This window comes from Podarcis pityusensis (assembly GCF_964106645.2).
Source record: "Podarcis pityusensis genome assembly, chromosome: 9".
NCBI lineage: Eukaryota > Metazoa > Chordata > Lepidosauria > Squamata > Lacertidae > Podarcis > Podarcis pityusensis.
The window spans coordinates 5,685,230-5,712,492 of NC_138034.1; the positions used below are offsets into that span (position 1 = coordinate 5,685,230).

The following is a 27,263-nucleotide window of genomic DNA, read 5'->3' on the forward strand; positions in this document are numbered from 1 at the left end:
GCAATGCAAGAGAAACACCACTCCGTCTTAGAATAGAGGGCAACTGTGGCTTATCAAAAAATTATTTTAAAGAAGCTGTATAAGCAGCAATCAGTTGTTACTACCAACTTTTGCCTTGCTCTTTGCTGGTGTTCCTGTACCTAGAACTGATTAGTGGGTTTACATTTTTCAGTCCAAGGACCACATTACTTTGATGCTAGCCTTCTAGGGGCCGCATGACAGCAGTGGGCAGGACCAAGTGAAGAAGTAGCTAGGGCCACCCACACTCTCTTTTACACAGAATTCCTAGAATTTCATAGATTGGGGGGGGTGTCTTTTTTAGAGAAATGCCTTTTTTGTTTCTCATAGCCACAGCAGAGGCATGGCTATCTGTGATGAGCTCCTGCACATCTCTGTTAACATATGAAGATCTAACTGGTGGGACTTTTTTTTAAAAAAAGGCAAAAGATTGCTCGTTCCGACAATCCAAATACCGATCCAAGCTAGACACATGAACAAACACATCTGTTTTCCCCTGGATCTTTTAAAATTACCTTTATTAAAGTTTTCAGCAGATAAAGTGACTGATGAGAAAGTAACAACAGAAATGAGGACCTTGAGACAAATTGAAAAGGGCATTTCCTATTATGCTGACTTCAGTCAGCAGCTTCACTTGAAGATTCATGCTGCTACTCCAACCCCTTCATTCAGAGTCCTGGTTCTTAACAGTGCTTAATTTGCACAAATGAGGGGTAGCAGAATGAGAAGCAGAGCTGTTCACTGTGTGAGTATATGTCATCAGCTCATATTGTTTCTTGGGAAATAGGATAGCACCTGGAAGAGGATCTAGCTGTGGGCATGAACTGAGAAGGGCTATTTAGCTGCTCCTCTGGATAGTAGAGTGTCTTGTGAATCAAATCTTTGACTGCAGAAACATCATCTCCAGCTATGAAAGAAAGAGAAAGAGAGAGACATACTGATGAGAAGTACTGGAGGCTTAGCAAGGTACTTAAGAATCAGTATGTGACTGGTTCTCCTATCAACATAATAACATATAAAAATGAATGTAGGAATTACCTCTTGTAATTCATATTCTGCCCTTCAGAAGTATGGCATTGGTTTGTGGGAATCTCAGGCTGTATTCACAAGATTATCTTGCATCCAAGAGCTGGCTTTTTTGCAGCCAACTGATCTAGAATTTATTTTGTGAACAAATTCAAGCACTGATCTTTGCTGGACATCCAAATGCATGCTCAATCTATTCACAATATTGGTTCTATGATATGATGGTCACTGTGTGCTCAGTAACAGTCTTGGCATCCATTTCTAAAAGCTTCATGGAAAATTGGTATTTCATAGATTGCTGCCCATGAAATCTGTGCACAGAGGCAACGTTCTCTGAATAACCAGATGTTTGGAACAAAAAGCAGGGGAAAGCTATTTCCTTGTGCCCTGCTTCATCAATTCCTAGAGGCATCTGGCTCACTGGTATCACAAAAAGACTGCTGAGCTCCCAGCAAGGCAATTATTGTGCTCCATTTATTTCAGCTGCAGAGAAATGTTTTTAAGTGTACAGACAACACCTGTCCTCAGTTTAGAAGAAAGAGGCGTTCCTGTTTTCAGGGGACGAAACCTAGGAAGCTGCCTAGAGTCAGACCAGTAATGTCTGCACTGATTGGCAGCAGCTCTCCAATGCTTCAGATAGTGGCCATTCCCAGTCCCACCTGGAGATGCCAGGGACTGAATTAGGGACATTCTGCATGCAAAGCATGTTCTACCACAGTGCTATGGCTCTTCTCCAAATCCATGTCCATCTCTGGAACTTCTGAATCTGTACCTACACATAACACCCTGAGCCCAAGGCAGAATGGAGGATAGAGGAAGAGACATGTCTACAACGGATGAAGACAGGGACCAAAATTGGAATGAGGAAGCCTAATTAACCCTAATAGTCATTTGTCCCTGCCTTGGGTGACTAGTAGAACATAACCCATATGTAGTTGGCTCAATATTCAACCAGGGAACTAATAATACACATGCAGTCTGCTTTGTTAATTTAGCCCACTAGCCTGGTTTTGAAAAATACTGAAATGTCTGTAAACAGCGGGGGGGGGGGGAGTTACTAATACGTGTTTTAAATGCTTTGAATAAATATAATCATAGAATTTTGCAATTTTAGGGTACAATTCTAAATTTGCTGCTATTGGTTCTTTTCCCTTTCTTTCATCTCTTTCTGTCCTATTTATTACAAGGAACACTTTCACCATCTTCAAGTTATATGAGGCTTGGGACATACCCACACCCAGCTGGAGTAGGAGATCTTTGTATTCAGAGTTACTCTCTAGTATCTTCAGCAAACTGGTAGATTCCATTCTCTCCAACTGCACATCCCAATAGATGTAGATCTTTTGGTTGAAACTGACGTATACCAGACAAGGGCTATTGCAGCCTCCTTTGCAGGCATAGAGACCTAGAGAAGTGAAAGGAGCCATCAAAGGAGAGGGAACTCCAGAAGCGCATTAGTGAGATGAGGCACCACCCAGCTAAGATTCAGCACTCTCCAAACCTTAAGAGCTCTTTTTACTGAGTCAAACAATTCCCCATAATTCTCATTAAGGAGGTTTGTGTGAGATGCAGTGAAGTGCATGTCCACATGCCTCTAAAAGCACTTCACAGATTTAAACCTCTACAATGCCTTAATATGTTGATTTCCATTAAAGTTAATGATTTGGTTCAGATTTACCACAATTTATTTTAAACCCTGCCACTGCACCACACTCCCTAATTAAGTCTTGAATAGCAGACAGCAAAATGCCTGTCTTTGATGTGTAGAGTGTTCATAAACTTATTTAGCAGTGTTTCATTATTTGATTATTCTCCTTGTGAGTTGAAGGATCATATTATTTGGTGTCAGTCTGGCTGAAAAATGCCTTGCCAGCAATGTATTCACCTTGGCTCTGGCTTCATGGTAGATCTGCAGGAGATACAGAAGAGCCTTTTGCATATTCCATATCTCCAGCAGATCTAATCTAGAGCATCACTTCTTAGATAATGAAATCCTCTCCATCCCAACTTCCTTTCTTGTAACATGAATCCATTGCTTTGGGCCCTACCCTCTGGAGCACAAGAAAACAAGCTTGCCCATTTTTCATGGGACAGCCCTTTAGATATTTGAAGATGGCTATTCCTATCTCCTCTCAGTCTCCTCTTTTCCAGGCTAAACATACCCAACTACCTCAATTGTTCCTTGTTAGGCTTGGTTTCCAGACCCTGGGTCATCTTGGTTCCCTTCCTCTGCACACGTTCCAGCTTGTCAACATCCTTCTTAAATTGTGGTGCCCAGAATTGGACACGGTATTCCAGGTGTGGTCTGACCAAGGCAGAATAGAGTGGGACCATTACCTCCCTTGATCTGGACACCATACTTCTGTTGATGTAGCCTAGAATAGCATTATATTTTTTTGCTGCTGTATCACATGGATGACTCTTGTTAAGCTTGTGGTCTACTAAGACCTCTAGATAAATTCCCTTCCTTTCATCTATAGCAGTCTTTCCCAACCTTAGGTCCTGAGACCTTGCTAGACTACAGCTTCTGTCATGCCTGACCCTTGGCTATGCTAAATGGAGCAGTCTAACAACTACAAGAAGAAAAAGAGTGCAAGGGGAAAAGCCTCACAGGACAAATTAGGATGCTCTGCCAGGCCTAATGGGCACATAGATGGAAGTTTGCATTCATCTAGCCCATAACTGTCTATTTTCACTGGCAGTAGCTCTCAAAGGTCTTGGAAGGTGTCTTTTCAGTCCTCCTAACTCTGGAGATCCTTTTTAACAAGGAATACGAGAGGCTGAACTAGGGAGAGTGCTGCTGAGCTCCTGTAGTGGGCTCCCCATGGGTATCTGGTTGGCCACTGAGAGAAGCCAGTGCTGGACTAGATAGGCTTTTAGTCTGATCCAAAGGGGCTCTTCTTATGTTCATTAAAGCTGGATGTGAAACTCTATCACTGAGCTATGTCTACCTGACTGAAAGTAGAAGAGTCCAGCAAAAAGCTTTTCTCATGAACATACGAAGCTGCCTAATAGCGAGTCAGGCTATTGATTCATCTAGCCCAGTAATGTCTACTCTACCTTGCAGTGACTCCCCAAAGTCTTAGTGGTCTTTCCAAGTCCTACTACCTGAGACCCCTTCACTGGAGATGATAGGGAATGAAGCTGGGACCTTCTGTAGGAAAAAAGTGCTCGACCAATGAGGTAGGAACACTTTATCACATACGATAATCAGTAATTTCCCACGCCTGTGGATCTGCTGATAGGAAAGCAGCTCACCTGCACAGAAGGCACTCACATTTTCATCTACTTGGAACCTAGCTACAGTGCGACCGTGGTCTATGATGTACGTCTGTCCATCCCAAGCGCAGGCAATCACCTCCTCATGGCCATTTCCCTAAGGGTTCAAAATTTTCTGATTAGCAGAAGTTCCCTGTGGTAGGTAGAAATCCCATCAACCTCTGTGAGCAATGCTCATACATGTTTTCATCTGGCCCCAGCTTGTCACTAACATTAGATAAAGGAGGTTGATGCAACAAGACAAGAAACTAGCCTAATGAATATAGCCAGTCTAGATTCCTGGTTTTTTTATATATTAGGCTTATATACCGCCCTTCATCATAAGATCTCAGGGTTGTTCATGAGAGAAAAATAGATTCCCAAAGGATATAGTGGCCGCAAAACATTATGGGGAGTGGAAATAGAACAGTCAACTTTATAGCTCCCTGGGTCAACACCAGATATTCATGCAACCAGCTCTTTTGCTGGCTAAAGTTTACAGGAGCCCAAGGAATGGATTCAGAAGTACACTGTGTTGTTAACAGTGTTAAAACTAAGTAACTCAGCTTGTTCAGTGAGTGTATGAGTCATTCCTTGGAGCTTTATGAAGATGCTCTGAACTTTCTGAAGGAAAATTGGTACGTAAGAGTCATAAACAAATGAATATAGAATCTCAGTTTAGACATTCGTCTTCTCATAAGCCATCAGAATAACAGAAATCTCTGTTTCCTATAAGCGTTACTTGTTCAGACAAGTTCTCCAGGTACAAGTTGCTAAAATACCTCCTTTCAACCTTCCTTTGCACCATCTTGTTTAGAACAATACAACTGCCTCTGATGCTCATTCACCTAATAACAATCTTGCTTCCCCACCCCCTTACTGGGGCATCAGTTCCTTCTCCCCTGAATGTAGCAAGAAAAACGAAGTGGGAGCCAGAAAGCTGGCAGCTGAGTGGGTCCAATTTGCAACAAATCCCACCTCTGGGGTTAAAATTATGAAATCGGTGAAAATTTAAAAGGGCTTAGATCTAGACATGAGCACAGGGGCACAGGATAGTAAGTCAGAGAGGCCAAAACACCACAAGTCAAAACAAAACTGCCAAAGACACTTGAAGAGAGAGACCGTATACATGTGTTTAATGCTAGAAGCCTCTGAGCCAAGATGGGAGAACTGGGGTGCTTGGTCTTAGGGGACAGCATAGATATAGTGGGCTTGACACAAACCTGGTGGAACAAAGAGAACCAGTGGGACAGAGTTATCTCTCTGGATATAAACTTTATAGGAAGGACATAGAAGGACCTACCAGAGGTGGTGTCACTCTGCACGTCAAAGAGGGCATTGAGTCCAACAAGCTAGAAATCCCACAAAATGCAGACCCCTCCACAGGTGTGATATTGGGCCCAAAAAATAATTTAGTACTGAGGACATTCTGTTGTTGCCCTGATCAAATTGCTCAAGGACATACTGAGAGGAAGAACGAATTCAAGGAAGCATCCAAAAGAGGAATTGTAGTAATGGATGACTTCAGCTACTCTCACATAGACATATGAGTTCCAGTCATGAAAAAGAGACACATTTATTAGATACCTAAGTGATTGTGTCATAGAATCAACCAGAGGTGCAGAAACCCTGAACTTAAATCTTGAGTGGTGCCCAGGAATCTGGGTGAGTTGTAGTTGTCAAACAAACTGGGATTAGTAAAACAAAGGAAGTCAAATCACTACAAAATGTGCAAAATGATTCATGTCAGGGCAAAAAGATATTAATTTCATAGTACCACTCATGGACCTCATCTAGTGGTGATGAAGAGGATGGACCACGTCCCCTATGAGGAAAAGTTGCAGCATTTGGGACTTTTTAGTTTAGAGAAAAGACAAGTAGGAGGTGACATGACAGAGGTTTATAAAATTATGAACAGCAGCAGATAAAGCAGATAAAGTTTCTCTCTCTCATCACACTAGAACCTGTGGACATATAATGAAATTCAATATTGAAAGATTTAGCATAAATAAAAGAAAGTACTTCTTCACACAGTTCATAGTTCAAGTATGAAATTCTCTCCCACAGGATGCAATGATGGCTTTAAAAGAGGATTAGACAAATCATGGAGGAGGTCTATCAATGGCTACTAGTCATGACGGAGGCAGTGCTCTGTCCCACAGTCAGAGGCAGCAGTGCTTCTGAATCCCAGTTGCTGGAAACCACAAGAGGGGAGAGTCCTCTTGTGCTCAGGTCCTGCTTGCAGGTGTCCCCCTGTGAGAACAGGGTGTTGGAGCAGATGGGACATTGACCTGATCAAATAAGCTCTTCCTACATTGGCAGGGGTGGTGGCAATCTCTCCTCCAAAGGAGGTATGCCAATAGTGTGAACCTGGAGAATTTGTCTGACTTTGTACTACTAAAAGCAAATGACCTGGTTATTGCAAGCTAGAACAGAACTCACAGTAACATCCAGTTTTTCTAGAGCAAAAAGTTGGTGGTCAACCTGTACTGACCACAGTAGCTTGTCAGCTCCCTCCATCAGTTTCAGTGTCCCTACAGGGGAAAGAGAAAGTTAAGCAGAGTTCTAAACTAGCATAAAAGACAACAATTTTCTTCCATCCCTATGCTGTGCCACAGAGTTTATATTAGAAACATTATTTTGGGTGCAGTAGATTCCCATTCCAATGTCTTTCATTATATTTGGCTTGACATGAACTTGATTTCATGTTTAGTACTCTGTGAGTGGGGAAGCCTGTTTTGACTTCCTTTTCATAGATAGATTATTACTTAAGTTCAAGCTGTGGGTTGCTCCAGACATTTTAAGTGATAGCAATGAGGAAGAGGCATTAAGATGGTTTGCCTTGGAGATCATTATGATTTACTTAAGTCTCAAATGGATGTCCTCCCCCCCTCCCCAATACAGCTGGTGGTCTTGTTGGGCCTCTGTCTCTCTCTGAAAATGGAAGATCACCTGGGCACCCTCACCCAAAACATAGAAATCATTCATCTATAGAAGCAAAGAAACAGTTGGGTAAAAGGCTAGAACACAGGTTGTAGAAGACTTGTGATGCCTTCAACCAATCACAGGTGTTGAGCTCATGACAGAACACCTATTCTATACAAAGTGTACTTCTGCACAATGTCAGCCAGCTTTCCAAAGCGATGAGTGGCCTTTTATAATCTGGCCCAGGTAAACCTTCAGTAGATCACTGTGACCAATCTGCAATACATTTTTCTGATAAGAACACTCACATCCATTCTGATTTAGATACCACAACTACAGCAGTCTATGAGGGACAGGCCTTCGGTCTGCCTCCTTGTGATCTAACAACCCGTGGGGGTTGGCGAGCAGATCAGCTAATCATGAGAGAAAGAGAGGGTGGAATTTAAGTTGAAAGCTGACAGTTAACAGTCAGATAGTGATGGGTAAGGGCTGTCTCAGAGAGGGGAGCCAGGGATTGTCTGTGGGTTAGACAAGGACCTAGGTTAAACTAGGGACTTTCTGTCTGAGCAATCTAGATAGTGGCTCTCTGTTAGAGTGAACAGATTGTGAAGTGGCTGTCAGTTAGGGACTGCCTAGATAGACAAGGTTCAGTCTACCTGAGGGGAAGATCAGGAGGGGCTGAAGTGTTAAGACATTCATTAAGCATCACTGTTGAGAGTGCCTAAGCTACCACCTCTGTGAGTATAAAGAAACGAAGTTCCTCAGTTCCACAGTTGCTTAGACAACAAGATCTGCCTACAGTTGCAACTGCAAGGTCAGCTATGCCTAGCCTGGTCTGAGATCGATCAAGGGTCAATAATAAACTGTCCTGTAGCCAAGAAGAAAAATACCTGACTTAAGCATGCTTTGTCCATGCACTTTCCAAGCCAATAGTGATGTAAGAGATCACACATTTCTGTGGTTTGTGTGTTTGCTACAATTGTATAAAAGTTTTGTGCATCCTTTGCTTAGAAATAAACTTTTCTACCTTTCTACCCTTTGTCCCTCGTCATTGGCCGGGGAGGGACAGCGTTTTGGACTTTTGTTCCTATAACAACACCTGTCACGCCACCTGCTTTTGCCTCTGGCCCCTAGATTATTGATGAGGCAATGCAGCTTTCAGGCTGAAAAAGGTTCCTCACCCCTGACCTAGAATGAGGCAATAATGCTACATAGGCATTGCCTTTTATTTCCAGAGCATTCTTCAGTTGCCTCAAGATTGTATCCATTCTCTTTCCTTCATCTTCAAGCAGGATAACTGTGACATGTGAATGATGAAACAATTGAAGCAAATTGACTTCAACCTTCCTTAGTAACATAGCTGTTATTTCAGAGTAACAGTGAGCCAAGATGACAGTTTTCAAAATGCACACAATAGAATCATTCTAAGCGGTATGGCATGTGCAAGATAGCTTTGACAAAATAAATTAAAACGCTAGACAGAAATTAAATGCTGTCTTCCAAACTGGGATGTTAAGTTTTTCAGTCTATATTCCTTCTAATATTCCTGGATGTGGTGGTTGCACTAGAGCATGGGTAGGCAAACTAAAGCCGGGGACCGGATCTGGCCCAATCGCCTTCTAAATCCGGCCCACGGATGGTCTGGGAATCAGGGTGTTTTTACATGAGTAGAATGTGTCCTTTTAGTTAAAATGGATCTCTGGGTTATTTGTGGGGCATAGGAATTCATTCATTATTATTATTTTCAAAATACAGCCTGGCCGCCCACAAGGTCTGAGGGACAGTGGACTGGCCTCCTGCTGAAAAGGTTTGCTGACCCCTGCACTAGAGGAAATATTTCTAAGGGCTCCTTCAGACAAGCTATTTATCTGGCTTTCACTCTGATTTGCTTGCATGAAGCTTATATAGTGGTTAGACTATCTCCAGTCTTTATTGAACGTTCGTTCCAATTTGTTTATGGGGTGCTTGCACAACAATGAGAAATCATTCTGTTTTGTTTGTGGGATATTTACATGTCTTCTTGTTAATCATTTGTTTATTCCACACTTTCCAATGCATTTCTCCATCACTTTCCTGTTCTTTTTAATTTGTTGCATTAGGGCAACAGAGCCCTTTAACCTACTTAAATTGTGCAAATCAAGATTTCTGGCATGTACTTGAATCTCTCCTGCAAAATAGTGATAATCTGGAAGTACCTTAAGTAGTCTCCAGAATTAAAATCATAGAATCATAGAATCATAGAGTTGGAAGAGACCACAAGGGCCATCGAGTCCAACCCCCTGCCAAACAGGAAACACCATCAGAGCACTCCTGACATATGGTTGTCAAGCCTCTGCTTAAAGACCTCCAAAGAAGGAGACTCCACCACACTCCTTGGCAGCAAATTCCACTGTCGAACAGCTCTTACTGTCAGGAAGTTCTTCCTAATGTTTAGGTGGAATCTTCTTTCTTGTAGTTTGGATCCATTGCTCCGTGTCCGCTTCTCTGGAGCAGCAGAAAACAACCTTTCTCCCTCCTCTATGTGACATCCTTTTATATATTTGAACATGGCTATCATATCACGCCTTAACCTCCTCTTCTCCAGGCTAAACATGCCCAGCTCTCTTAGCCGTTCCTCATAAGGCATCGTTTCCAGGCCTTTGACCATTTTGGTTGCCCTCCTCTGGACACGTTCCAGTTTGTCAATGTCCTTCTTGAACTGTGGTGCCCAGAACTGGACACAGTACTCCAGGTGAGGTCTGACCAGAGCAGAATACAGTGGCACTATTACTTCCCTTGATCTAGATGCTATACTCCTATTGATGCAGCCCAGAATTGCATTGGCTTTTTTAGCTGCCGCGTCACACTGTTGGCTCATGTCAAGTTTGTGGTCAACCAAGACTCCTAGATCCTTTTCACATGTACTGCTCTCAAGCCAGGTGTCCCCCATCTTGTATTTGTGCCTCTCATTTTTTTTGCCCAAGTGCAATACTTTACATTTCTCCCTGTTAAAATTCATCTTGTTTGTTTTGGCCCAGTTCTCTAATCTGTCAAGGTCGTTTTGAAGTGTGATCTTGTCCTCTGGGGTGTTAGCCACCCCTCCCAATTTGGTGTCATCTGCAAATTTGATCAGGATGCCCTTGAGTCCATCATCCAAGTCGTTGATAAAGATGTTGAATAAGACCGGGCCCAAGACAGAACCCTGTGGCACCCCACTAGTCACTCTTCTCCAGGATGAAGAGGAACCATTGATGAGCACCCTTTGGGTTCGGTCAGTCAGCCAGTTACAAATCCACTGAGTGGTAGCATAGTCAAGACCACATTTTACCAGCTTCTTTACAAGAATATCATGAGGCACCTTGTCAAATGCCTTGCTGAAATCAAGGTAGGCTACATCCACTGCGTTCCCTTCATCTACCAGGCTTGTAATTCTGTCAAAAAACGAGATCAGGTTAGTCTGACATGACTTATTTTTCAAAAATCCATGCTGACTATTGGTGATCACAGCATTCCTTTCTAGGTGCTCACAGACTGTTTGCTTAATGATCTGCTCCAGAATCTTCCCTGGTATTGATGTCAGACTGACTGGGCGGTAATTATTTGGGTCCTCTCTTTTCCCCTTTTTGAAAATAGGGACAACATTTGCCCTCCTCCAGTCTGCCGGGACTTCGCCTGTTCTCCAGGAATTCTCAAAGATGACTGCCAGTGGTTCTGAGATCACATCTGCCAGTTCTTTTAATACTCTTGGATGCAGTTCATCTGGCCCTGGAGACTTGAATACATCTAAACTAGCCAAGTATTCTTGTACTATCTCCTTAGTTATTCTGGGCTGTGTTTCCTTTGCTGAATCATTTGCTCCAAATTCTTCAGGTCGGGCATTGTTTTCTTTATCGGAGAAGACTGAGGCAAAGAAGGCATTGAGGAGTTCAGCTCTTTCTGTGTCCCCTGTTTGCATTTCACCATCTTCTCCTCTGAGTGACCCCACTGTTTCTTTGTTCTTCCTTTTGCTACGGACATACCCATAAAAGCCTTTTTTGTTGCTTTTAACCTCTCTAGCAAGCCTGAGTTCATTCTGTGCTTTATCTTTTCTGACTTTGTGTCTACACGTGCTGGCTATTTGTTTGAATTCCTCTTTGGTGGTTTCCCCCCTTTTCCATTTTTTGTACACATCCTTTTTTAATCTTAACTCAGTTAAAAGTTCTTTAGATAGCCACCCTGGCTTCTTTAGGCACCTTCCATGTTTCTGTCTCATTGGTATTGCCTGACGTTGTGCTTTTAGTATCTCCCTCTTAACAAACTCCCAGCCATCATGAACTCCCTTTCCTTTTAGTATTACTGTCCATGGGATCTCACCCAGCACTTCCCTAAGTTTTATGAAGTCGGCTTTCTTAAAGTCAAGAAATTGAGTCCTAGTATGCTTGGCTGCTCCTTTCCGCTGTATAGTAAACTTCAGAAGAGCATGATCACTTGCGCCTAATGATCCTTCCACTTCTACCCCACTAACCAGGTCATCAACATTGGTTAGGACCAGATCTAAAATGGCTGTTCCTCTTGTTGCTTCTCCCACTTTCTGGACAATGAAGTTGTCTGCAAGGCCAGTGAGGAATCTGTTTGACCTTATGCTCTTGGCTGAGTTTGACATCCAACAAATATCCGGGTAATTGAAGTCCCCCATTACTACTATCTCCCTTCCTTTTGCATGCTTGGCCATCTGTTCCAGGAAGGCATCATCTATGTCCTCCGTTTGGCTTGGGGATCTATAGTAAACTCCCACAATGAGGTCACCTTTATTCTTCTCTCCCTTAATTTTGACCCAAATGCTCTCACTTTGGCTTTGAAGTTCTAAATCTTGGATCTCTTCACAGGTATACACATCCCTGACATATAACGCCACTCCTCCTCCTTTCTTGTCTGGTCTGTTTCTCTGAAATAGATTGTATCCCCCCATTATTACATTCCAATCGTGGGACTTATCCCACCAGGTTTCAGTGATGCCTATTATGTCATATTTAGTTTGCTGTACCAAGAGCTCAAGCTCATCTTGTTTATTTCCCATGCTTTGCGCATTAGTGTACAGACATTGAAGTCCATTAATCATTCCCCCGTGACTCTTATTTTAGGATTTTTTCCTCCCACCACTAGGTCTGCGTGCTGTTTGCTCCATTTGGTCTATGACATTTGGATGATCATCTTCATCAATTGATAGACTCCTACCTTCAGGAGCACTGTGTCCCTCCCCCACATTAGTCAGTTTAAAGCCCTCCTGATGAGGTTTCTGAGATTTTTGGCAAAAACATTTCTCCCAACCGTTGTGAGGTGCAGCCCATCGCTTGCCAGAAGTCCATCTTCAAGAAACTGCAGTCCGTGATCTAAGAATCCAAACCGTTCCTGTTTACACCATTTGCGAAGCCAGCTGTTCACTTCCACTATTTTTCCCTCTCTCCCTGGGCCACGTCGTTCAACTGGGAGGACAGATGAGATGACAATTTGTGCATTTAATTGCTTCAATTTCCTGCCCAGAGCCTCGTAGTCTCTTTTGATCTTCTGGAGGCTATTGCTTGCAGTGTCATTGGTTCCCACATGAACCAAGAGGAAGGGGTATTTGTCAGTGGGTTTTATGATTCCTTGCAGTCGTTCAGTTACATCTTGGATCTTAGCCCCGGGGAGACAGCACACTTCCCGAGACATCTTGTCAGGCCCACAGATCACTGCTTCTGTTCCCCTCAGTAGGGAATCCCCTATCACCACTACACGCCTCCTCTTAGGTTTGGTCAGGGTTCTTCCGTGAGCTGTCCGCTCCAAGGTCGCCTGCACATTCCCTGAGGACTGACTTTGCTGCTCGTCTTCATATACCTGATCGACTGTAATGAGGGAGAGATCCTCAAATGGAGTCTGCTCTTCGTCTTCCATGCTAGGGGAGAGGACCTCAAAGCGATTGTGTATTTCTAAACAATCAGAGCGAACCCTGGGCCTCCTACTTCTTTGAGTCACGTTTCTCCATATATCTGGCTCCTGTGTTGGTGAACTAGCGTCCTTCTCAGGGGAGTCCCGTCTCCTCCTTGGTGGAGACGGTGTGCTCTGTTGCTTCCAAGAAGAGCTCCAGCTCTCTAATTCTTTGGAGCGTAGCTACACGTTCCTCTAGTTGCTGGACTTTGTCTTTTAAGAGGGCAATCAACATGCAATTGCTGCAGGTAAAGCTGCCTGCAACCTTTGGCAAGATGGCAAACATTGCGCAGGAACCGCAGGCGACTGCAGCTGTTCCCTCCCCCTCCATCTTGAGAACGTGTCGTTGGGGGTGGCTACAGTGGTCCTCCATCATAAAAAGCGTGAAGACAGGAAAAATAACTCCCCCCACAAAAAAACCTAGGTCTCCCCCAACAAACGTTTGAGACTAGCTCCCCTAAATCTAAAAGATGGATCAAACTGCGCGCGCCGCCCCTCTGACCTTTGCACAGGGAGAGCAGCCAATCAGCCACAAAGAAACACACACACACACAAGAAAACCCTTTTTGCTCCTTCTTCAACTGCTGCCCTGCAAAATGTTTTGAGACAGTTTCTGTTTTGGGGTTGATTGCTAATTTGAAGTTTCTTAACCATGAAAGCTATTTCAGCTCAGGTCCCAAATCCTTTGTAGAGATTCCTTTCCAGGAAAGCAAGAGCGCTTACCATCCAAGGTGCAGAGTGCAAACAGACCTGAGCCAGCGTGCTTCTTGGAAGTCCCTGCAAAGACAGAACCCAAGTTGGGAAAGCAGCAGAGCCAGACCTTCGAGTGAAGCATTTTGTTTCGATTACTGCCTCTCTAAGTGTTTTCATCCCTCAAAATTACAAAGCAGAAAATGTATGATAGAACTCTTGTATTTTTACTGAGTCGAAAGCCTGGAAAATCCCCCACTCCACCCCATCTCTGAGGAAACAGGAGCCTCTTTCTACCCACTCTTATGAAAACTAATTGAGGAAGGTGCTACATTAGTTGTTTAGATTGAGTAAAAGATGTGGTGGAAGCAAAATACTGTAAGCGAAGTGCTCTGAACATTTCAAGAGTGCTATGTAAATTTTAAGTCAGCCTCTCTACAATCCGTTTTCACCCTGTGACATGCTGACTTCACTGGGCCAAAGTTGAGAGGAGAAGGAGTGCTAGTCACAGGAGGAATGAGGCTGCAACTGTGCAGGGGTTAGAATGAGAATCCAGTAGAACAAAAGTCTGTCTGTGTGAGAGCAGGTTTGGATAGAGGAACAGCAGCTGCACAGAAAAGTTCTAGGTGAGCAACCTGCCTTAGGTGCAAAGATGGAAGCTAACTAGACCATGCAGCCTTGAACTCTTCTCCACACAAATCCACTCTATTTCCTCATTTTTACCAAGGCCAGAATTTCTTCCACTTACCTCTGCCAATGCTGCCAATGAGGTGAGTGGAAACATTCTTGTTGTGAATTCTACCTGATGTCTGATGGAGAATGACATCCCGAACTGGAGCTTCCCTAGAATAAAGCAAAGCCTGAAGGGATATCTGGTTGTGATAGCAGTAACATCTTGGAGTCTCATACTCTTAACTAGACTTGATGTTGTTATGTGACTCTTGTCAAAATGTGGGTCTCCTGCATATCTGTAAAGGGGTAGTTGGGTAAACAGAAATAACATTTAAAGTGGATGAGTGGCAAGTCTTAGTAGAGACACAGAACTCTTTCCCTGGGCAGTGGCGTAGCGTGGGTTGTCAGCACCCGGGGCAAGGCAAGTAATTTGCGCCCCCTAACCCGTGAGCCAGGTAGGGGCAGAGAGCTGCGAGGGCGAGCGCCCCCCCCCAGATGTTGCGCCTGGTGCGGCCGGCCCCCCCTGCACCCCCCACGCTACGCCACTGTCCCTGGGTTATAGGTATGATAACCTTCTTTCTACCAAATCCCCAAAATATAAGTGTTAGGTTAGCAAACTTTTGTGTTGATGTTCATCTATCATTGAGCTTTGAAAAAGCATTCAGAATAAGCAGCTCCAAGCTGCCCTCTACTTGTTCACTGCATCAGCAGGCGAAGACCCCTAAAACATTATGCCACCTGTTCTGATGCTTATATCTTTGTTAACCCAAGGTACTAATGGAGCTTATGGATGCAATCTCAAAGTCTCTGTCTATAATCTTTGAGAATTCTTGGAGAACTGGTGGCGTCCCTGCAGACTGGAAGCAGGCAAATGTTGTCCCCTTCTTCAAAAAGGGGAAAAAGAAGACCCAGATAACTACCAACCAGTCAGCCTGACATTGATACCAGGAAAGGTCCTAGAACAGATAATTAAACAGTCAGTCTGTGAGCACTTAGAAAAGGATGCTGTGATTACTAAGACCCAGCATGGGTTTCTCAAAAACAAGTTATGTCAGATAAATCTCCTTTCTTTTCTTTTTTTGATAGAGTTACAAGCTTGGTGGATCCGAGGAATGCTGTGGATTTAGAGTATCTTGATTTCAGTAAGGCTTTTGACAAAGTCCCCCATGATCTTCTTGCAAAGAAGCTGGTAAAATGTGGGTTAGACGAAGTAACTGTTAGGTGGATTTGTAGCTAGTTGACTGACCAAACCCAATGAGTGCTCACAAATGGTTCCTCATCATCCTGGAATGAAAGGAAATTCTTACAGTGGTACCTCAGGTTAAGTACTTAATTTGTTCCGGAGGTCCGTTCTTAACCTGAAACTTAACCTGAAGCACCACTTTAGCTAATGGGGCCTCCTGCTGCCGCCGCGCCGCCGCCGCATGATTTCTGTTCTCATCCTGAAGCAAAGTTCTTAACCTGAGGTACTATTTCTGGGTTAGCGGAGACTGTAACCTGAAGCGTCTGTAACCTGAAGCGTATGTAACCCGAGGTACCACTGTATTGTGAATTTCTATTCCCAGTCTCCTGGAGGACAGCCTTAACACTGGGATGCCTCCTCTCCTCTGACTGGACGTGCAGGGTCACATGTAGATCCTTGTCGGGAGAATTGTCATCTTCCACTCTCCAGACTGGCTGGCCAAGCAGGAATAAAACACCTCCTCATTCATTGCCACCGCACAGAAATGCTCCTTCTGGAATACCAAGCTGCCTGGTGTTTCCTGCGAGGATTCACTTGTAGCTTCATGGCTCCATGGAATGAAGATGGACATGAATAACGTTGGAGGCACAGTACCTCGCTCCCTGGGTAACCTCACCTCCTGGTATGCCATAAGGAGACATGGTCCTATGTATGTCTCTCCTAGCATGGTGGGTGCTATCAGTAACTATGCCAGTAATTATGGCCAACTGATGTCTGTCTGGGCCTAACGTTGCCTACTATTTTATTCCTTCCGCTTCCAAAATTCTCGCACCTGGGTCCCATGCTTAAATTTAAAACACAGCAATATGGAAAGTTTATTTAGTTTGGCAAACACTCGTAAAAAGTGAAACAGGGGAATCCCCAGAAGTGGATATTCCTATCAAACTTCTAACTGACTGAATAATACATAGCCACATAGTCATGATTTTGATGGCAAAAAAAATGTTCAGGCTTTGTAACAGAACACTAAATAAACCCAAAGGAGGCATTCAGCTAAACAGTTCTGTTAGCTCAAGCATTATTTTTTTAAAAAAATCTGCACTACAGATTTTTTTCCCCCCAGAAAGTTGGGAGGAATCCAGAACATAATTGAGGGGAAATGTGGGGAGAGCAGGGGAGAGGAAGTTCCCCTGTGCAGTCCAAAGTGCTTGCATTAGCAGAACTGTTTAGCTGGATACTGCTCCAAGCCATTTTAATCATGAAGGTGTTCCTGCAGCTCCATAATATAAATAGAGATGGTTAGACTGTCTTGCTCTGCCCCATTGGATTCCAGTAGTCTCACCTGCTAGCTGCTGAACTGTCTATCCTCTCTGTCGGAGACTGCTGCTCTGTTTTCCAAGTACACAGTAAGACTGCATAACCACACCCAGGCTGGGACACCATCATCTCAGGAGAACAGTCTGAGCCTGGATTTACAGATAGGCTATCCACCTATTTTAGCCAAGAGAGAGGAAATGGAACCCAAGTAACTGGTTAAACCACCACTTGCCTTTGCTGAATGAGCTGACTACCATGCATTTAAACATGTCACTGTCTCCTCTATTTTCAAAAAAGCCACCCCATAACCCATCTTTCTTCTCCAAGTACCACCCCATTTCCCTTCTTGCTACCTTTCAGCTCCAACTCCTGCAGCATGCTGCTCACGCCTGCTCTCTCAACTCTCTCTCCTCCAGTCCTGTCCAGTCTGGTTTCTACTCCCTCCACAGCACTGGACCAAGGAGGTAATGAATGCTTTTCTAAAAGGATGGTCCCAAGGTGTCTGAAAGAGGCAGGAGCCCATTCCTTAAGAAAGCCTCATTAGATCCTAAAGACTTGAACTATAGGCCAATTGTAGATGGCCCCTTCCTGGGCAAAGGCACTCTTGGATAAAACTGATTTTCAAAAGCCTACCTGTCCCTCCAGCAACCACTTTTTGAGTAGCACCAACTGTCCCGTGATATTCTCTGAACTCTCAGATGTGTCTTCCCAGCGAAAGGCTCGCACCACACGGTCTGTATATCCCACCACCAATTCACTCTTCCCATCTCCATCTGCAGAAAGCAAAACACAGCTTAAGGTTTGTGTGTTGGCAGAATGCCACAATGTGCATATGTGGATAAGGGGGGTGGGGTGGAGAGAGACCGAGAAAATAAAAGGTGGGAGTGGGAAATGAGATCCTGCTGTTTTCTCCTTTGGTACCTTTTAAAGGGTAGACACCAACAACTCACCAGTAGGTGGATAGCTCTCACTCAGCTGCTGAATACCAGCCACTTTCATGAAATCTGCTCCTTAAATCTTACAGGCCTAAACCATAGCATCTTAGCTATCTATGATTTACTCATAAATGAGCTGAAGGACCTCTCTAACAGTTTAAAACACTGGGGAGACACAGTCTAACTTTTCTAGTTTTAAGGGAGAGTTTGATCATGAGTGCAACACTGGGGGGGGGGGGCTCACTGCCAAGTTCAACTAAAAATAAAAAATATTTCCTTAAAAACCCCTAGTACAAGTGCTTAATTTGCATTATTATTTCTGCTGGATGAGATTTGGTCTTATATTTGTTCTTTCTCTGTCTCAAGTTGCAGAAGAACACTCACGGCTTCAGAAAGACAGAAAAGTTCTTTGGGTTTTTTCCCCTCTTCTGCTTCCTCATTGGCTTGTGTCACTCCCCCGCCCCCACTCACACTGCATTTCCTATGCTCTATGAAACCCTTGTACTGCATGTTGCCATTGCTCACCAATGTCACTAATCAGCATAACTTTGGTGTTGGCAGGAATGTGCTGCTTGAATCCAAGCTTCTGGTCTTCTGCTGTTGGGAGTTCATGGTGGCCTGAGGCATCAAGGTGCTTGGTGGACGGAGTGAGATCAAAGAGATGAAACCACCCTTCAGCACTCACAGCAACAACCACATTCTGACAGAGAAATGTATGGATAAATAAGAGGTGGTAAGAAAGAGAGGATAGCATGAGCAATGAGGCAACTGACACTCATAACGATAAGCTCCATGCATTAAAAAAGTATTGGGCAACCCCACTGACAGTGACAGAGAATAAATTTATTAATGATTTTTAATGACACCCCATAACTGGAGTTCTCTGGACTGCTTACAATAAAAATGCTAAAATACAATCAAAAAATAAAAAGGCAACATCAAATTAGGCAGCAGAGAAACAGCAAGACCTAATTGTGGACAGGCTTTAAGGTTCAACCTTCCAGGTAATAGTTCTTATTTATGTATTTATTCATAGGCATTAACATACCACTTAATATTTTAAGTATCTCCAAGAAGTGTACAGTCTAAAAATAACAAAAACACAACCTAGAACCAGTAAAACAGCAATATAAAAAGACACAAAATGAAAACATAAAACAGTCATCATTAAAGCGGAAAATATTTATTGCATATTTACTATACACAATTCCCTTCCAAGTTTATCAGTGACAAAGCATGTATAGAATTTTGCCTATGCTTTAGTAGTCTCTTGTTTCATAAAAAATTTATAATCTGCCCTTAAAACCACAGGGCTGCTCATTCTGCTCCAACACGCTCAGTCATCCAAAGCTCTCCTGCTCCCGCACCACCACCCCATCCTTTCTTCCCTATGCCTCAAACTGCCTCACCTCTCACTTCCTCCAAGTTCCCCCTCTAACTCCACCACTGGAACAGCTTCCTCATCCCCATTCCCTACTGCAATTAATTTAACTGACATAATTGCCTTTTCCCCTTTTTCTACCCTGCCTACATTTCTCCCCCCTTTCTGGGCCAACTCCTTTGTGTCTATTTTCTAAATTATAAGACCCTCAAGAAAGGCACTCATCTTCTAAAGTGCCTTGTTATTTATATAATGCCGTATCTGCTGTGGCTGCTCCCAGACCTTGGAACTCCCTCCCTAGAGAAGTTAATTGGCTCCCTTCTTGTTGGCCTTCAACCGAAGGCCAACAGAAGACCTTCTTATTCCAACAGCCTTCTGAGAACTGTTGTGAGTAGCTGGACGTTGGAAGGAGCTAATCCCTTTCATGAGAATAAATCACCCTTTGGGTGAGGTAATCATAGATGCAAGGTCAAATGAGCCAGTTGCTGTAGTAACGGCTCAGAGCCCTGACTTTATCTGTGACTGATGTATGTCATCTAGTTGTACTGTTCAGTCTGTCTTGTTTAGTGGGTGTGGGTTAGAGCAACAGTGATATTCTATATCTGTATGTATCAGTAAATATCTGTAACTGAAAAGCCTCCAACTTTTCCATGTATAGCTTTGTCCAGAGCTATTTGCTGAACATATTACCGTATTTTTCGCTCTATAGGACGCACCGGACCATAGGACACACCTTGTTTTAGAGGGGGAGAACAAGAAAAAAAAATTATCCCCCTCTCTGCTCAGCGCCCTTTCAGCAAAGCGGCCGGAGAAAGGGAGCCCCTTCCATTTCTCCTCCTGCTTGGCTGAAGGGGCACTGCGCAGCTCTCCCTCTCTGCTGAAGCCAGGAGAGTCTGGCTATCCCTGAAGCCTGTGGAGCGCAGCACGAGTTCCCGCTGTGCTCTGCAGGCTTCGGGTTCCTTTTGCTGAAGCCGGGAGAGCAAGACTCTCCCGGCTTCAGCGAAAGGAACCCAAAGCCTGCGAAGCGTAGCGGGAACTCGCGCTGCGCTCTCCCAGCTTCAGCAAAAGGAACCCGAAGCCTGCGGAGCGCGAAGGGAGCGCTCCCTCAGTGCTTTGCTATTGCTGAAGCCAAGGATCCTGCATTCACTCCATTGGACGCACACACATTTCCCTTTAATTTTTGGAGGAGAAAGAGTGCGTCCTATAGAGCGAAAAATACGGTACTTCTACAATAGTAAAAGATTTGAAGCTTACTCTGTTTTTGTGTGGTGACTGGTACTGTGAACACTTCCACTGTGTGTGTATCTTATATCAAATCCCCAACAGAACTGATTGTTTTTAATGAAGAGGTTGTTGCTGTGCTGTTCTTATTGTAATTATGTTTTTAACAAATCTCATGGCTCTGTGTGTGTGTGTGTGTGTGTGTGTTTTAATGGTTGGGATTTTTCTTTGCTTTTAGCTGTTCTTATTTTCTGTAAGTCACCTTGAGTCCCTGTCAGGGAAAAAGGTGGGCTATAAATTAATTATCATCAATATGCAACCCTTATTTCAGTCTCATTCTAAGGTTCAGCATTGTTATGGGGAAGTAATTCCCAATACTGTATTTCTATGGAAATGTACATAAGATTTCAGTGTTTATTCCCAACATTTTCACAACAATATGAAATATATCACTTTTCTTGCCATTTGACAGAGGCCGACTTGTTCAATGTTTGAGCCCAATGTTGAGGAACTCATTATCCTTCTTCTCTCCCAGAATTGCAGGAAGAGTTTGAGGTTATTTAGTAGTATATCAGCAAAGAAATAGCACATAAATACAAGCTGTGAATATTTTTTTACCTTTCCTTTATTACATACATCCCCAACACCAACACAAGTAAGCTGGAAGAAAGACAGAAAGAATTTTTAAAAAATAAGTATAACACTTTTCAGTTTAAAAATCCTTAACTAACAAGAAGGGAAAGGGGGTAAAGACAGATAATAAATGCAAATAAATAAAACTATAAGCACTAAATTCTAATGGAGCTCAAGGACAAGCGGCCTTACTCTCTGCCATTTTTACCTGGAAATCCTCTTTGGGACAGTCAGTCAATCAGCTACAAATCCACCTAATGGTAACATTGTCTAACCAGCATTTCTCTGCAAGAATATCAAGGGGGACTTTGTCAAAAACCTTCCTAAACTCAAGTTAGTGATGATCTGAAGGTACATCAAAATGGAGACAGGCTGGAGTTTGCTAAGTCCCTATCAGATCCAGTAACAAAACAATTAAATGGCATCTATCAAGATTGAAACTTGAACTGAGAAACCTGTTTTTACACCAATATGAATGCTCAAGAGATGGCCTTGGAGGAGTCACTTTCCATACTCAACTTAACCCCTTCAGACCCACGGCTACTGATGGTGGATAAATATGCTGATAAATCACTTGCTACCTTCCAATGAATTGTTCTCGGCCCATCACCTAATCTAATCATTCAAGCCCCAATCTCATGTCTTTCAATGGACTCTGGAGGCTTCAGTTTGGCACTCCAAGTTTCCTGCTCTACAGCGCAGATGAGAGGGAAAGGCAGCAAATGATGGATTACCGTATTTTTCGCTCTATAACACGCACCTGACCATAACACGCACATAGTTTTTAGAGGAGGAAAACAAGAAAAAAAATATTCTAAACAAAACAGTGGATGTATGATTTTTGTGGTTCATGCTGTGGCCACAGACATGTGATCTGACAGTGAGTTTGGGGTAGCCCAATGCAAAAATCCTGAGGATCCATGTGGATCCGTGCTTTGTAACCACATTTTTGCACCACTGCGGCCCCAGGCAACAGTGGGTACATGATTTTTTGGGTGCAAGCTGTAGCCATGGACATGCTATGTGATCTGTTGGTGAATTTGGGGTGACCCAGTGCAAAAATTCTGAGGATCCATGTGGATCCGTGCTTTGTAACCACGTTTTAAGTGGGGAGGGAAGGAAAAGCACTCAAGGGACAAGGAACACGTGTGGGGTGGGTGGAGAAGGATGCTGTTAATAATGCAGAAGAGGGGTATAAGAGGAGAAGGCTCCTCTCCTCTCCCGCTTTGCTCCTTTAAAGCAAGCAGGCTCTCTGTCCCTCTCTCCTCCCCACTCAGCGGCTCTTCTCCTGCTTTGCTGTTTCAAAGCGAGGCACGGAGGAGGGAAGGAAGGGGAACCATGGATCCTCTGCTCACGACTGCAGCAGATCCCCCCGCCATCCATAGGCATTCGCTCCATAACACGCACAGACATTTCCCCTTACTTTCTAGGAGGAAAAAAGTGAGTGTTATGGTGCAAAAAATACGGTAATAAAAAACACTTGGAAAGGTAGTGAATGAGAGGGAAAGTCCAAATTCCTATGATGACTCTTCTAGAAAGAGGTCCCCAGTTGTTCTACAGGTGGTCATTCATAACTGGGCAGTGAAGAAACCCAGTGGAATAATGAAAACAGAATCTGAACGGCAAGCAGGAATTCAAACCATTTTAGGAGCTTCCCTAGATTTAGGAAATGGTTTACGGTGTAAATACCTGTCTAATTATGAGTAGAGAGGCAGCATCAATGCCTATGCCTACTCTGGAAATATGTTTCGAACTATTATTTTCCAGAGCTGAGCCCTGCTTTTATGTTGAATAAGTGTCAACTAAGAGACTGACTGTTCTGAATAGGATCCGGAAGGGATCTAACACTAATTAGAAACACCAAATGTTTCCCTTGGTATCCACTCTTGAGAACAAAGCATTTTGGGACTAGTTATGTGACCAAACTCTCACCAGTTTCCTTTAAAAATGCTATTTTTGGGCTGTGTCTCCAAGTCATGCCCACCATATGCAGTCAGTCATTGTATTTGTGGTCAATTTCAGGAGGGAGACATCACACATTATCTGTTAGCCTGCCCCTTATATAGAAATCCAAGAGATGACTTTCTGAAACCTTTATTCACACAACCTTGGCAGAAATTGTTTGGTTTCTTTTGAGTGACGATAATAGCTTTGTAACATGCCCTATGAACTAGCGGGGGGGGACGGGACCAGGAAAAAGGAGTTAGATAAAATCGCTATAAACTGTTGTGGTAATTCAGAACTTTAATCTGAAAAAAGCTGGACTTGAGTTTGTTGGTGTCTGTGGACTGCCTCAAGTGTGGTGGACTCTCTTTCATTAGAGGATTTTAAACAGGTTAGATGACCATCTGCAAGGGATTGTTTAGCTATGATTCCTGCATTGCAGGAGGCTGGACTAGATGATCCTTAGGGTCCCTTGCAACTCTCAGAAATTCTTTGATTCTATCTATCAGCCTATGTATGGCATCTACCGTATTTTTCGCTCTATAGGACGCACCGGACAATAGGACACACCTTGTTTGAGAGGGGGGAAAACAAGAAAAAAAAAATCTCCCCCTCTCTGCCCAGCGCCCCTTCAGCGAAGCGGCAGGAGGAGCTGCACAGAGAGGGGGAGAATTGTCCCCCTCTTGTTTTCCCCCTCTAAAACAAGATGCCGTTTAAGGTGCGTTCAGTCGCCTTCAGGCGGCTACCTTGGAAGCCTAGAGAGCGAGAGGGGTCGGTGCGCACCGACCCCTCTCGCTCTCCAGGCTTCAGGTTCCTTTCGACCTGCTCTTTGGGGCTGGCAGGGGGAAGCCCACCATGAGGCCCAAAGAGCAGGTCGGGGAGCAGGGAAAGGCATGCAGCGGAGAGGCTCCTGCCATAGTCGCGCGTCACCTCTCCAGCTATGGCTTCTTTAGCCCCGGGCTGGCTCTCCTGGCTGGAGAGGTGGTGCGCAGCGGAGAGGCTCCTGCCATAGCCACGCGTCACCTCTCCAGCCGGGAGAGGGTCGCGGGGGGCTGCTTTGGCCGTGCGCGCGCTCTCCCGGCTGGAGAGGTGGTGCGCGGCTAAAGAGGCTCCTGCCATAGTCGCGCGTCACCTCTCCAGTTGGGAGAGGGTCGCGGGAGGCAGCTTTAGCCGTGCGCGCGCTCTCCCGGTTGGAGAGGTGACGAGCGGCTAAAGAGGCTCCTGCCATAGTCGCGCATCACCTCTCCAGCTGGGAGAGGGTCGCGGGGGGCTGCTTTGGCCGTGCGCGCGCGCTCCCGGCTGGAGAGGTGACGAGCGGCTAAAGAGGCTCCTGCCATAGTCGCACGTCACCTCTCCAGCCGGGAGAGGGTTGCGGGGGGCTGCTTTAGCCGCGCGCGCGCTCTCCCGGCTGGAGAGGTGACGAGCAGCTAAAGAGGCTCCTGCCATAGTCGCGCGTCACCTCTCCAGCTGGGAGAGGGTCGCGGGGGGCTGCTTTGGCCGTGCGCGCGCTCTCCCGGCTGGAGAGGTGACGAGCGGCTAAAGAGGCTCCTGACATAGCCGCGCGTCACCTCTCTAGCCGAGAGAGGGTCGCGGGGGGGGGGGCTTCTTTAGCTAAAGAAGCCCCCCGCGACCCTCTCCCAGCTGGAGATGTGGTGTGCGGCTAAAGAGGCTCCTGCCATAGCCGCGCGTCACCTCTCCAGCCGGGAGAGGGTCGCAGGGCTATGGCTTCTTCGCTCCATAGGACGCACACACATTTCCCCTTCATTTTTGAAGGGGAAAAAGTGCGTCCTATAGAGCGAAAAATACGGTACTTAGAAACTGCACAAAGGTCACCAGAGGTAGAAGAATTCAGAGGACTATAAACTTCTATTTCTACTTACCATTCCTTGACATAAGCGCACATTCCAAGGCTTGCTTTCATCGCTCTTGTATATGAATAGTTTTCCACTAGTGTCTCCCACCACTAGCTCATTTAGCTGGAAAGAAAAAGAACTGATATTAACAAGAAGGCGTTTCCCTCCTTTGGTTTTTAATATAGTCTTATTGCATTTTATAACATAAACAAGAACAATGGGGCTGAAATAGAAGGCGATGAACCCTTTCCCTGCAAGCCAATTTTGTGATCAAAATGATCTCCATAGGATGACCCCACTTCATGACCACTTTCTAATAAACAGCAGAAGCAGAAACTAGGGGCCAGTATTCCTAAGCCTGGTCTGAGGTTTACTGAAACTGCCTGCCCTGGTGGGGCTGCCAAGAAACGGCAACAGCAAAGAGAATGGTCCCTTTAGGGGTGGCACTTTGGGAGTGGAATGAGGGTGTGGGCCAGCACCCTTGTAATCAAATTATAGTTTTAAAGGAATGGGTTTTAACTTGGGTGCAGGTTGTTTATTGGTGGGAGTGTTTTAAATTGTTTGTTAGTGTTATATGTTAATTTGTATATTGTATTTGTGTTTGTATTTCTTTCTTTTAATACGGCTGATTAATATTCTGCAGCCTTTTAAATGTGTTTGTGGAAGGGTATTTTTTTTGTTTTAACAATTTACTGGTGGTTTCACCTTGTATTTTTATCCTGTGGACTGCCCTGAGATCTTGTGATGAAGGGCAGTATATAAATCTAATTAATTATACAGTAATAATAATAAGTACTCTCCTCAAGACTATTCTCATGCTGCCAGTTGCAGGCACTGAGTTTATGTAAGTCCTGCAGCACAACTAATCTGCTGTTAGCATTGCAGGCTGAAGGAAGCCTGAGGGAGGATACCTCAGGTTTTACAAGAAAACGCAAAGCATTGGCATCCCTCAAACTCCGGGACAAGCCGCTCTGAGGGGCTGTTTACTTTCTTTTTTGAAAATACTTTTTTATTCGTTTCCCAACGTTTACCCAATATTACCACATTTTTTGCCAATTGTAGATACCACTTAATATCAAAATAATTCCAAATTTATGCAATGTAATCAAAGTGGTATCCCGCGCTCCTTGATCATTGTTTGTTGTCCAGTTCTTACATTGCTGCGGTTCTCATATATATATACATATATATGTGTGTGTGTGTATGTGTGTGTGTATATATATGTGTGTGTGTGTGTGTATATATATACATATATATATATGTGCGTGTGTATGTATACATATACACACACACACACACACACACACACTTCTAATTACAAATTCAGTTGGTATATTAACCATTCGGATAACAGGTGCATTTTGGGCGACTCCTATTCGTGTCAGTAATACCTCATCTAACTTTCCATAGGATTTCAGATGAGGCGCTCTTATTCTTTTCCCTTTCTCAGCGTGTCAGCCTGAACCCGTCCCATTACGAAGCCCTCGGCCCGTTCTGGAGGCTCCTCAGCGCGCCTCCTCCTCCGCTCCCTCCCAACCCCGCTCTCGCCTCGCTAGGCTGTTTACTTTCTCTGCCCACTTCAGTCACTCCACTTAGACTGAGGAGCCGCTCGCGACTGGAGCTGGCGGGGCTCCGGGCTGAGGAGGGGCGGCGGCGGCGGCGCTTGGGCCTGCCCCGCGCGCGCTCCTACCGCGTCGTTGTCGGCGTCGCCCAGGCACACGGCGCGCGGGAAGAGGCTCCCGCCGAACTCCAGCGTCACCCGCCGCACGTAGCTGACCGACCTCATGGCGCGCCCCGCACCACAGAGGCCCGAGGCCTTTTGGCCAGAGCGGAGGCGTGGGTGGTGGGGCAGCCGCTCTAGGACGCGGTGGACAAGCGAGAGCGCAGTAAGGGAGCGCCGTTCGCGGAGGGAACGCGCGTAGAGATACGGCGATGGAAGAGTCGCCCAACTCATGCGTGAAGGCAGAGCTTCCTGGTTCCTTCCGCCATTTCTGTGCCTCGCGGAAGGCTGTGCTTCCGCAGCGCTGCCTCTGCCCTTCCTCAGATAAAAACCCTTCCATGAATACAGGGAATTGGTGTAAGGGCAGCAGCCTCACAGAAGCTCATAGATGAAATTTGGGGGGGAGAGAGTAGATCCCTGTTATGTACTGAAGTTCTCACCCTGGGCCATCAGGGGGATACTGTAGATAGTTTTCACTCAGGTCCACATATGCAAATAAGGAATTGAAAGTGATGTTCAGTGATTGGATAGTTACAGAAAGTTGTTACTGTTGCTTTGTAGTTGA

General features: G+C 44.7%; 1 protein-coding gene across 4 annotated transcripts; it reads right to left on the reverse strand.

The window, feature by feature from the left end:
• Positions 1 to 519: 519 nt before the first annotated feature.
• ITFG2 (integrin alpha FG-GAP repeat containing 2) lies at positions 520 to 26,840 on the reverse strand. 4 transcript variants are annotated; one of them, XM_081020053.1, is made up of 12 exons: positions 26,669 to 26,836; positions 25,006 to 25,101; positions 21,167 to 21,208; positions 18,472 to 18,646; positions 17,645 to 17,784; positions 17,037 to 17,185; positions 14,588 to 14,682; positions 13,873 to 13,926; positions 6,745 to 6,836; positions 4,303 to 4,420; positions 2,276 to 2,449; positions 520 to 925 (listed from the first exon to the last, which is right to left on the reverse strand). In XM_081020053.1, the coding sequence occupies exons 1-12, from the start codon at positions 26,762 to 26,764 to the stop codon at positions 783 to 785; spliced, it is 1,374 nt and encodes a 457-aa protein (XP_080876179.1). In that variant the 5' UTR covers positions 26,765 to 26,836; the 3' UTR covers positions 520 to 782. The 4 variants fall into 4 exon arrangements, 3 of the variants coding, with proteins under 3 accessions (XP_080876179.1, XP_080876181.1, XP_080876180.1); XM_081020055.1 differs by lacking the exon at positions 26,669 to 26,836 and adding an exon at positions 26,544 to 26,662; XM_081020054.1 differs by lacking the exon at positions 26,669 to 26,836 and adding an exon at positions 26,370 to 26,508.
• Between the last annotated feature and the right edge of the window lie 423 nt (positions 26,841 to 27,263).

Bases quoted from the DNA above. Each gene is read 5' to 3' on its own strand.
- ITFG2 (XM_081020053.1), bottom strand. From the start codon at position 26,764: ATGAGGTCGGTCAGCTACGTGCGGCGGGTGACGCTGGAGTTCGGCGGG. The intron at 21,209-25,005 runs GTAAGTAGAAAT...TCTTTCTTCCAG, and splicing joins TGCGCTTATGTCAAGGAATG to CTTACTTGTGTTGGTGTTGG. The intron at 6,837-13,872 runs GTAAGCGCTCTT...TTTCCCCTGTAG, and splicing joins TGCACTCTGCACCTTGGATG to GGACACTGAAACTGATGGAG.